Source organism: Myxine glutinosa, chromosome 1, assembly GCF_964187855.1.
Source record: "Myxine glutinosa chromosome 1, kmMyxGlut1.1, whole genome shotgun sequence".
NCBI lineage: Eukaryota > Metazoa > Chordata > Myxini > Myxiniformes > Myxinidae > Myxine > Myxine glutinosa.
Genome location: NC_136261.1, coordinates 170,911,239 through 170,923,642, shown reverse-complemented (window position 1 = coordinate 170,923,642; position 12,404 = coordinate 170,911,239). Strand labels below are relative to the sequence as shown.

Below are 12,404 nucleotides of genomic sequence, written 5' to 3'. Positions count from 1 at the left end.
TTCTAGTTTGCCTCAGGCCCAGTTAATGCTGGCAGGAAACCAGATAACAGGGGTAAGTGTAAAATTGCCAACAATAACTTCATGCAGAGTGTTCCACAAACTTCTGACATGCATTTTTAACAACTTCAAAATGGTTACATGTGGGAATATGATACTTTAATGTAAATGAACAGCATAAGGAACATGAAAATTTAACCCAACTCAGTGGTGTAATGGTAAGAGTGTCTGCTTTGAGTGTGGGAGATCAGCGGTTCGAACGTTAGCCAAGGCATTCTAAAAACTGCACCAATGGCACATGCTGCTTCCTTGCATGATGCTCTGCATTTAAAAAGGACAGAGCACCGACAAGCAACCGTTGTGCAGACTTGATTGGCCTAATGGCCTACTGCATTGAAGGACCATGTAAGCGAGTTCCTTATTATAATGCGGATATGTATTACAGATCATTTGTGTTGCAAATACCTTCTGTTCATACAGTCGTGGCTACAAATATTGGCACCCTTGCACTTTTTTCAAATAACTCACAATTTTCTCTAAAAATACGTTGAAATTGACAAAAGTAATCGGTCTCCACAATTCTTTATTTCACTGTTAATATTACAGAACCTTTGTTTTTGATTCAGAACTTAATAAATAATAAACTGGTAAATAATAAATAATAATAAACCAGTTGCAGAATAATAAACTGGTCACAAGTGGAAATCAATAAAGTAGATATCAAAGCAAGGAAACTCCTCAAAATTCACAAAATGTTCAGAAAAAATCAGTACATCCCGAGAAAGTACCAGCCAAGATGAAAAAGAGGTAGCGGCCTGTTGGAGCTCAATCAAGTGCACAGACTGACAACTGTAGGATTAGCTGAATATGTGAAAAGTTCAACAGCCTACCGAATCTAATTTGAAAATGTGAACACAAAGACAGCTCGCTAGAAAAGGTATCCCAAACTCACCTTGCAAAAAATTTCCAGAGACAGGTGTGTATAGAAGATGTCACATGAAACCGGAACAGGAACAAATACAGCCCCAACAATTGCCAAAAAGACAAATAAAAATATAAAACGAAATATCAACGGATATACACCGACAAGTGGGGAAATAGTAAAAGAGCAGGGGGATATAAAAAAAGAGTTGACAGATTGAGGATAGAGAAAGAAGGCTCATTGGAATGGCTAAGAAAAGGTCAGCTCAATTGGGATGGAGCATTACTCATAATAAATGCCTAAGATCAAGGACACTACACCCATGGCTTCAAGGAAATGGCGGAATGGGTCAATTGGACAAGTGTCGGTTCTGCAAGATAGAAACAGAAAGCTCCTTTCATGATGTAAAAGCTCATGTCAGAACAGCTGTATACAAAAGGCACAACATAGTTTGTAGAGTAATTCACTGCCACATCTGCAAAAATCTCATGGAAACATGAACCAAAAGTGATAATTGCAAATGAGGAAGTATGGAATTATACTTTGAGATCTGGTAAGCCTGTGTTCCACTTCCTGGAACCAACCCACCTGTGGAGATAGCAGCCAACAGCAACGTACACACACTTCTGTATACACATACACCACACACTCGCTAACGGAGATGGATACTTTGAGACATAGTAGTGCTCCGGTCCACCTTCTGAAACCTGCAAATGGAGATAACCAATGGCACACACACACACACACACACACACACACACACACACACACACACACACACACACACACACACACACACACACACACACACACACGAGTCACATGTGTTTGTGTGTTTGTGATGATGGTGACCCCAAATTGGTCGATGTATTGTGTCAAATGGGCACAACCATTGTTCAGAGATGTTGGAATAGTTTCACATGATAATTTCTTTTGACCAGCCCTACCTTGGTTTTGCATATTTTTGGCAAACCCATCCCCACATCGTTTTGCATTAAAAAAATGTTATACTTCTTTCTGTACCTAAAACAAAATGCATTTTCATCCTGGAGAATTTTATTTTGACTGCATGATGAACTTGAATGGCGTTCAATGGAGCGCATACCTGCACCATACATTTTGTAACCCACTGATGATTTCATCTGCATCTGGACCTTAAACATAATCTCATCGGCTTGTTCTTGTCACCTACCCAACTCATCCACCTAGTTTTTGTCATAACCCGTCCACAATGTTTGGATACTTTGTGCTATATATCAGTTTTAGCCGGATCTCTCAATGGTGAAGAATCACTTTTAAAATTCCAATGTCCGGATATTCACTAAAACTAATCAATTCGTCTTTATCACACACCCAACATGTTCGCCAAGTTTCCTCTGAATCCGTCCCTACCTTTTTGAGATATCCTGCTCACAGACCAATCGAGACAAACAAACAAACAAACAGAGGTGAATGCATAATCTCCATCCACCCGAGGTGGTGGAGTTAAATATCTTGATTGTGTGAAAACACTTTGCATTAAATTGCCTTACTATTATATAATGAGCAGAAATAATAATATGCACAGCATCATCGATGATTCTAATTACTTGTGTTGTAGTGTTCGCAAGTGTTGCGTCTCATCAATAATTTTAAAATGTTCTGCCTTAGGATTTGTACTTCAGCTTCAGTTTTTGGATCGTTGTAAAATGTATACTTCAGCTTACCCCTTCCACAATCCATCCTTACATTCACTACCACATAGTCGGTGAGCTGTCACTGGCACCCTGGCCAAATTCCTGCCCTAACCTTGCAGAGGGCGTTGCATCAGCAGCACAGCCGCTCACTCAGCCAATGATGCTACACGCAGCCCTGTGCCGCATACAAAAGAAGAAGAAAATGTACTACATATAATAAAAACACTGGTTAGCCAAAAACTGGCTGGCTCCACAGTGGGCCTGTACCCATCAAGTTTATTGACAGGTGTTGTGCCACCCACCCTTGGACCTTCATTGGCCTACCATAGGGCCCCTATGGGTTGGTATACTGCTATGTTTAATAATAATAATAATAATACATTTATTTTATATAGCGCTTTTCAAGAAGCCCAAAGACGCTTTGACAGAGTACAAAAAAACAAGTGCAAAAAGACAAAAATCAACAGGTAAATAATCAAAGCAAAAGGAAGGAGAAGGAGAAGAGATAGTCAGGGGTTAAATGCTGTGGGTTAAATGTTGAATGCAGTGTTGAACAGGTGGGTCTTGAGTGATGTTTTGAATGTGGTGAGTGAGGAGGAGTCTCTGATGGTGTGAGGTAGTGAGTTCCAGAGGGTGGGAGCAGTGATGGAGAAGGCCCTGTCCCCCCAGGATGTGAATTTGGTCCGCATGGGGGGGGGGGGGGGGGGTCAGGAGGTTGGTACCAGCAGAGCGGAGGTTGCGGGTGGGAGTGTGTCTGGAGAGGAGGTCAGTCAGGTAGGATGGGGCCAGGTTATGAAGGACTTTGTAGGTCAAGAGGAGGATTTTGTACTGGATTCTCTGGGGGATGGGGAGCCAGTGAAGCTTGTAAAGGACGGGGGTGATGTGGTCACGGGTCCGGGAATGGGTGAGTAGACGGGCAGCGGAGTTCTGAATGTATTGGAGTTTATTGATGATTATTGAGGGTGAACCCAAGAGGAGGCTGTTGCAGTAGTCCAGACGGGAGGTGATGAAGGTGTGGATGAGGATTTCTGCAGCCATGGAGGAGAGGGATGGATGGAGACGGGTGATGTTTTTCAGGTGAAAGAAGGCTGTCTTTGTGATGTGTTTAGTGTATTTGTCGAAGGAGAGGGTTTGGTCAAAGATGATGCCAAGATTCTGGATGTGAGGGGAGGTGGATACTGGGAAACCGTCGATGTTGCGGGCAAAGTTATGGGTGGATTTGGTGAGCGTTTTTGGGCCAATGATGATTATTTCAGATTTATCATAGTTAAGTTTGAGGAAGTTGATTTGAAGCCAGGATTTTATTTCAGTGATGCAGTTTGTCAGGATAGAGTGGGTGGCGGTGGAGATGGACTTGGTGGAGATGAAAAGCTGGATGTCATCGGCGAAGCAGTGGAATTGGAGACCATGACGGCGAATTAAGTGACCAAGGGGGGACAGGTACAGGATTAAGAGGAGGGGGCCAAGAACTGAACCTTGGGGGACACCTTGGGGGATGGGAGCAGTGGGGGATTTGCAGTTATTGATGGAGATGAACTGGCGTCTGTCAGAGAGGTATGATTTAATCCAAGAGAGGGCAGTGCCGGTAACATTAAAGGTGGATTCAAGTCGGGTGAGGAGGATGGTGTGATCGATGGTGTCAAAGGCAGCGCTGAGGTGAGGAGGTTGTTAGGAGACGTGAGCTGGTGCCGTCCGGTCCAGTAGCAGATTCAGAGTCGATGGTTGAAAGAAGAAGCTTCTCCACCTTCTCAAGTGAAAAAGACAGAGCCAGGAGCAGTTGGATATGACAGGGAATGATTGTTACCAAGAGTGAGGGTTTGGGTCACAATATCTGGAAACAAACACAGAATTGAGATGTTCAGCCTTCTCCCGAGCGAAGTTGGCTGTGATGCTATTTGAAGAGAAGGAAGGATTGGAAAGGGGAGCATATTCCAGAGACAGATTTAACAAGGTGCCACCAGGTTTTAGAGGAGGGAGACCAGTTTTAAAGTCCATTCCTGAGGTTGGAAAGATGTTTTCTGTCTCTCCTGAGAGTGGACACACTTGGGGCAGTAGATATGCGAGACCAGTCCTTAAGAGAAATGGCTGCTTGCAGTCCCTGCCAATCTGCTTGAGTGAAATGCCAGAGCCGCCAGCATTGAGGCAGCTCTCTGAGAATAGCCGGAGAGATGTTGACTTTCACAAGCACGTGATCAGATGAACCAATTGGAGCAGAGGAACAGCAGGAGACATTGGCAGGAAAATTAGTCATCACCAAGTCCAGAAGGGAGGATTTGCCATTTGTAGCAATCCACGTTGGAAAATTCACAGATTGAGTTTGGCCCTTGGAGTCACAGAAGTTCTTTGCTGAAGTGCCACGGCTCGTGAGAGAGGTACCAACACCCAGCCAAGTTGTATGGTGAAAATTTAAATCGCCACTTGTGAGGAAGAGAGTTGGGATGAATGGTTAAAAGTTTGGCCATGTTGTATGAGAGAAAAAGATGTAGATGGAGTCGTCACTGTTAGGTGGACGATACAACACCCAGGCAAACAAGTGGTGGGAGTGGCTGGGACATTGCAGCCAGAGGTACTCCTGGGGTTTGCGAGGTGCAAGATCAGTACACGGAGAATGAGAAATTGAGTTTTCCTGATATCTTTGATGTACTGTTTTACCAGTTTTTTATGTTCTTTTAGTTTTTCATCATTTCGTCCTAGAAGTTTTCGACCTTCTCTATTTACAGGTAGTGTGACCTTCTTTTTTTTTTCTTTTTTTTTCCCATCGACGTTTATCCTGCTGGAAGCTATATTATAACCATGTTGTTGGTGCTAAATTTATCTGAGTCTAAGTGGAACGGATGAGGGGAGAGACTGTCATCTTGGAAAATACCTTGTTTTATTTTATCAATTCAGTTTTGAATTGTTCCTTTGAAGTTGTTGTGTCATGGCTATGCTGCATCGGTTCATCGTCTTTCATCAAAACAATTGTATCGGGGTCTATTCTGCATAGTTTAAGCATTGCAGGGAATGACTTTTAGGATTCTATCAAATGCCTTATTGTAGTTGAGTGTGGCTTTTGCAGTTTTTGAGTGTGGCTTTTGCAGTTTTTGAGTGTGGCTTTGTTGAACGAGAAGTGATCAGGAGTTTCCTAGCAGTTTTTCCTGCAGCCATTCAGTTCTGCTTCTCGGCATTTTTATTCCGTTCAATCGTCATACAGCTCTGCGATTATTCCTATTGAGAATTTGCATGTTGTGGATTGGCGTGTTATCGGTGTGTATTTTCAAGGCAGTTTTGGGTGTGTTCAGATTTTGGAATTAGGAAGTTTTTACCTTGTGTTTGAACCATGAGGCCAATCTCATGCGTTCTCCCTCCTTCAATAAGCACATTGAAGGCTTGAACATAATGTTTGTGGGGAACGTGTAATTGTTTTAGCCATTAGTTGGGAACTCGCTGCAGACCAGACGTTTTGAAAATTGGCTTTTGTAAATTATTGTTTGGTTTGTGAGGTGTTTTTTTTTTTTCAATCAATTGTCACTCAATGTGTCATTTAGTTATTTTATGAGTAGTTTATCTTGGTGGTTCAATAATAATAATAATAATAATTCATTTATTTTGTATAGCGCTTTTCCAGAAGCCCAAAGGCGCTTTGACAGAGTGGAAAACATAATGCATAACAATACATGAAAACAACAATTGCAAAAAGACAAGAATCAATAGGGAAATATTTAAAGCAAAAGGAGGGAGAAGGAGAAGAGATAGTCAGGGGTTAAATGCTGTGGGTTGAATGTTGAATGCAGTGTTGAACAGGTGGGTCTTTAGTGATGTTTTGAATGTGGTGAGTGAGGAGGAGTCTCTGATGGTGTGAGGTAGTGAGTTCCAGAGGGTGGGAGCAGCGATGGAGAAGGCCCTGTCCCCCCAGGATCTGAATTTGGTCCGGATGGAGGGGGTCAGGAGGTTGGTACCAGCAGAGCGGAGGTTGCGGGTGGGAGTGTGTCTGGAGAGGAGGTCAGCCAGGTAGGATGGGGCCAGGTTATGGAGGGCTTTGTATGTCAAGAGGAGGATTTTGTACTGGATTCTCTGGGGGATGGGGAGCCAGTGAAGCTTGTAAAGGACGGGGGTGATGTGGTCACGGGTCCGGGAATGGGTGAGTAGACGGGCAGCGGAGTTCTGAATGTATTGGAGTTTATTGGTGATTTTTGAGGGTGAACCATAGAGGAGGCTATTGCAGTAGTCCAGACGGGAGGTGATGAAGGCGTGGATGAGGGTTTCTGCAGCCGTGGAGGAGAGGGATGAGCGGAGACAGGCAATGTTTTTCAGGTGAAAGAAGGCTGACTTTGTGATCTGTTTAGTGTATTTGTCGAAGGAAAGGGTTTGGTCAAAGATGACGCCAAGATTCCGGATGTGAGGGGAGGTGGATACTGGGATACCGTCGATGTTGAGGGCAAAGTTATGGGTGGATTTTGTGAGCGTTTTTGGGCCAATGATGATTATTTCAGATTTATCACAGTTAAGCTTGAGGAAGTTGATTTGAAGCCAGGATTTTATTTCAGTGATGCAGTTTGTCAGGATAGAGTGGGTGTCGGTGGAGACGGACTTGGTGGAGATGAAAAGCTGGATGTCATCGGCGAAGCAGTGGAATTGGAGACCATGACGGCGGATTAAGTGACCGAGGGGGGACAGGTAAAGGATGAAGAGGAGGGGGCCAAGAACTGAACCTTGGGGGACACCTTGGGGGATGGGAGCAGTGGGGGATTTGCAGTTATTGATGGAGATGAACTGGCGTCTGTCAGAGAGGTATGATTTAATCCAAGAGAGGGCAGTGCCGTTAACGTTAAAGGTGGATTCAAGTCGGGTGAGGAGGATGGTGTGATCGATGGTGTCAAAGGCAGCGCTGAGGTCGAGGAGGACGAGAATGTTGAGGTTGCCAGCGTCAGAGGAGAGGAGAAGGTCGTTGGTGATTTTGAGGAGAGCAGTTTCAGTACTGTGGTTGGAGCGGAATCCGGATTGGAATGTTTCATACAGGTTATTGGCAGAGAGATGATGTTTGAGTTGAGTGGCTACAGCGCGTTCCAAAACTTTTGACAGAAAGGGTAGGTTGGAGATGGGTCTGAAGTTGTTTACGGTGTCAGGGTTTAGACCAGGTTTTTTTAGAATGGGGGTAACAGCAGCAATTTTGAGGGAAGGTGGGACGATGCCTGTAGACAGGGAGGAGTTTATTGTTGCAATGATAAGTGGAGAGAGAGCAGGGAGGGAGGCCTTGACAAAGCTGGAGGGGATGGGGTCAAGAGTGCAGGTGGCAGTTTTCATTCCTATGAGGAGTTCAGAGAGGTCAGTAGGGGAGATTGGGGAGAACCGAGACGGGATGGCAGGACAAAGGGGGGCAGGTGGTTGGAGGGGGAGCGGGTGCGGCGGTGGTCAGCTGTTGTAGATGTTGTCAATTTTGCGTTGGAAGAAAGAGAGGAAGGAGATGCAGTTGTCTACTGTGAATGACTGGGTGGTGGTGTTCAGGGGGCGGAGGAGTTTGTTTATTGTCGAGAAAAGTGCTTTTGGGTTTCCGGAGCCAGAGTGGATAATTTGAGAGTAGTAGGCGGAGCGGGCGCGGGAGAGGGCATCTTTGTAGTGTTGTAGGTGGTCCTTGTAGGCTTGGGAGTGAACTGTGAGACCCGTTTTATTGCGGAGTCTTTCAAGTTGGCGAGCACGAGTTTTCATTAGGCGGAGTTCAGGGGTAAACCAGGGAGCAGAATGGGTGAAAGAAACTGTTTTGGTTTTTACAGGTGCAAGCTGGTCAAGGCAGGAGGAGAGAGTGTGGTTGTAGTAGTCAGTGAGGTCGGAAGGGATGTGGAGGTCAATGAAGGGAGAAGTGGACATTTTTTCAGAGAGGGTGGATGAGAATGAGGTAGGTGAAAGAGCGTTTAGCTTACGGAAGTTGATAGTGCGATAATGCCTTGGTGTTGGGGCGGGGATGTTGATGGTCAGAGTGATGGCTAAGTGGTCAGAGAGGGTGAGGTCGGAGCCAGAGAGATGGTGCAAATTTAATCCAGTGGAGCAGACAAGGTCCAAAATGTGACCATGGATATGGGTAGGAAAGTCGACATGTTGAGTGAGGTTAAAGCAGGTGAGTAAATCAGTGAAGTCAGTGGTTATTGTGGAGTCAGTGGAGTCCATGTGGATATTGAAATCACCAAGGAGGAGGATTGAGGGGGAGAGGGAACATAGCTGGGTCAGAAAGTAGGAGAAGTCAGACAGGAATGATGGGTGTGGTTTGGGAGGGCAGTAGACGACAGCCATGACTGACTGCGTGCGACCAGAGAGTTTAAAAGCCAGGTGTTCAAATGATGGAGCAGATGGGATGGAGATGAGGTTGGTCTTGATGTCTTGGCGGTGGATAACGGCAATTCCACCACCTCGGCCCTCCGAGCGTGGTTTATTGACGTAGGAATATCCATTCGGTGTGGTGAGGTTGAGTGTGTAGTAGTCCAGAGGTTGTTGCCAGGTTTCGGTGAGACAGAGAAAGTCCAGTTTGTTATCCAGGATGTATTCGTTCAGGATGAGGCATTTGTTGTTGAGGGACCGGGTGTTGAACAGGGTGAGCTTGATGTTGTTTTGAACAGCAGGGATGAATTCAGGTGATTTAGCCAGGGTTCGTAGGCAGGAGGTGCGATCGTGTGCGTTGCTGTGACCAGGTGCGCTGGGACGAAGAGTGAGAGTGCGCTGAGCCGACCAGAGGACGGGGATGGAGTGACCTGATTGCAAATAAACAAACTTACGACTGGAGCCACGGTGAATGTACCTGGGTCGTCGGAGGAGTCCATTTGATTTGATGGCAGAGATGCATGATGGGGTGGAGCGGGTATTGAGCAGAAGGAGCCTTGCGGAGGAGTACCGCAGAGCCATGCCAGGCAGGAGCAGAGAGACGAGACGAGGCCAAGGTTGAGGAGGTGAAACAATGGTCCCAACCCACGAGAGCGGGCCCGAGGAAACGAAGGAGCCAGGTAGGTGAAGCCAGGAGCAGAGCCGGGACCAAGCAGAGGGCAGGCAGGAGCAAAGAGACGATCACGAGGCCAAGGTTGATCACGGCAAAGCGGCAAATGCAGCGGAAATCGACCGCCGCCGCTACAAATCAAGATCACGGCGGGAAACCGCCACCAAACCGCTGCGATGGTCACAACCCACGAGAGCGCGCCCGAGGAAACAGCGAGCAGGCGAAGGAGCCAGGCAGGCGAAGCAGGGAGCAGAGCCGGGGCAATGCAGAGGGCAGACTCAATGGCCAATAAAATCTGCACGACCACCAAAAAAGAAAGCAACTGACAGTGGCCCGGTCGAAGAAGCGGCGAGCATGTGACGCCTGCGTCCTCTTCATACCGGACCGGAAGCCGCCTTGTGCCATCGACCTACCTGTCCCTTCCTGCCATCAATCCCTGTGTAAGTCTACCTTGTCCGTTTGTCCGTGGTCTTTCGGGGAATAGATAAGACTGCATTTAAGTGCCCATCTCTTCTGTGTCTTTACCTCACTCTGCCTTGTAATCTTCCCCCTTTTCTCCACCACTGTAATTATACCCTCCTCCGGAGGTCTTGAGAACTGTACCCCCCTTGCGTCGTTTCATCTTTGCCAGTCGTCATGTCCTTTCCATCATTGATTTAGCATAGCGCGATTTGGCCAACGTCTGAGTGAATCGGGTGAGTGTAAGGGAAGAAAAGGGGAGCAACTGTTCGGTCGCGGAGCCTTCGCTCGGCAAACAACATCCTTAACCGCGTACCGTAACAACTAATGCAATGATTTGCTTTGCTGTTATTTTTCACTGGGCTTCATTTACTTGTTTGGTGCACTTTACTTTGTTTATTTCAGTAATGTCGACCTAAGATATGGCCGGGGTGATCTATTTAATCTCTTTAACAATGCCAACAGGCTAGATTTTGAAGATCTTTTGTTGATCCTCAAAACGTTTTCCTTTTCCATGTACTGTATTCCCCCAAGCCTTATATGTGAAATAGGCTTGGCAATGGAAGATCTTCTGTAAAATTCAGCCTTGCTCTTTTCTACCAATTCTGATTAATCCGGAGTATACGTTGCATTACTATTTTGGTAGGTGCAACATTTTACATCTGTTTGCTTCTTTTCAAAACTTTGGTCATTGGAAAGTTGAGATATTTGTGCTCTCTCAAGAAGGTCATTCTTTCTTGGAAATATTCCACTGCTGGGTGGGGCCATAAAAACTTGGGTCTTCTTATTCCTTATGCCAGGCAAGTTTTGGTTGCACCTAGCCAAGTTGACATCCCTGGCTGTTTGACAAGTGGAAGTGTATAAAACTACTGGGAGGGAGGGGGCATTGTTCGAATAAGGTAAATACCAGCAGGCCAGCATGCTTGTTTGCTGGCTTTCTCTTCACTGGTTCTTTACAATGCTTGGGGAGACATATACAGACAAAACATCCCCCATCACTCCCCTTCCCCTGCACAAAACTCTGCTACCCAAGTTCTCAAAGTGAAAAAATTTAATTTGTAAATGTTTTGCACAAATTATATAAGTATAACCTGTTTTTAAGAGAATTAGGGTGAAGCAGATTTGATTCTTTTCGGGGGGGGGGGGAGGGGGGGTCTTTAAAGGTCTTTGGGGTCTTTAAGGGTCGTTGGGTCGTGGGGTCTTTAAAGGTCTTTTGGGTCTTCGGGGTTTTTGTGGTCTTTTGGGTTCTCTGAATATTTTGGGTCTTAAAGGGTTTTAGGATTCTACAGGGTCTTAAAGGGAGTTAGGGTTCTAAAGGCTCTAAAGTGTTTTAGGTGTCTTAAATGGTCGGTCTTAGGGGTGCTAAGAGTTTTAAGAGTCTTAGGTTCTTCGTGGGTCTTTATGGTTCTTAGGGTCTTTGTGGGTCTCCATGGTCCTTTGGGTCTTCGTGGTCTTAATGGGTCCTAGGGTTGTATATGTTCGAGAGGGTTTTCGGGATCGTCAAGGGTTTAGGATTATAAAGCGTCCAATGTAAGTAATACACATACTCATGTTTTGTGTGGACAAACAGACTACCAAACTGACCCAAATGCACTAGTTTATATTCTCTCCTCCAGCGAGGGTAATTATGACGTATGCGAATAAAGTTGAAGCATTTTTGCAACTTGAAAAAACATCCGTTGTATTGTCTCATCCATATACATTTTTAAAGTGCATTACCGTATGTACGTTATGTTTTTATGTTTTTCAAGTACCGACTGTCCAAAATAAGTTTCTGTGCGCATCTCTGGAACTTTTCCGGCCTCCCGATTAATTAATTACATTTTTGTATTTTTTGTGTAAATATGGAGGAGGTATGACAGATGGCCTTTCTTGCATATAAATAAATATGCTTCAGTAAAAGTATTTAATTGAAAATACTGGATTTACAAGTCGATAGACCCGACGTTTCGGCGAGAATCGACTCGCCTTGGTCACAGCAGTTGTTGGAGTGAAGAAGAAGCCTGAAAACCAAGACGAGTGTTCTGCTGAATCGTTCTGTCGTGACCAACGTGCGTGGATTCTCGCTGAAACATCGGCTCTACCAACTTGTTAGTCCAGCTCTTACAATTATAGACTTTTACTGATTCAATTTGACTGGATGAATTATGACAACATGCATCAATTTAAATAAATACGCTTGTTTAGAAGTTGCGGAAGGCGAGAAGACGAGGCCATTTCGTCGGGTTCGAAGCTTGTTTATTCAAACAGGAATCACCAGCACCCTCTAAACTCGAACGGAAGTGGTAAAGCTTTTATAAAACCAAAACCCTCTTCGGAGGGCGTGGCTCCCACAACCACGCGTGCGTCACGTCCAACAAACCAAAAGCCCGTGCACGTGGATTAGACCAAA

At 45.4% G+C, this 12,404-nt stretch overlaps 1 protein-coding gene across 1 annotated transcript in view; it reads left to right on the top strand.

The window, feature by feature from the left end:
- The window catches only part of LOC137431149 (POU domain, class 2, transcription factor 1), a 235,343-nt gene that overhangs the window by 109,199 nt on the left and 113,740 nt on the right, over positions 1-12,404 (top strand). The window contains exon 5 of the mRNA XM_078771503.1: positions 1-52. This exon is cut by the window's left edge and continues 53 nt beyond it. Within this exon, the coding sequence (XP_078627629.1) occupies positions 1-52 (52 nt within the window). The remainder of the gene's footprint in view (positions 53-12,404) is intronic.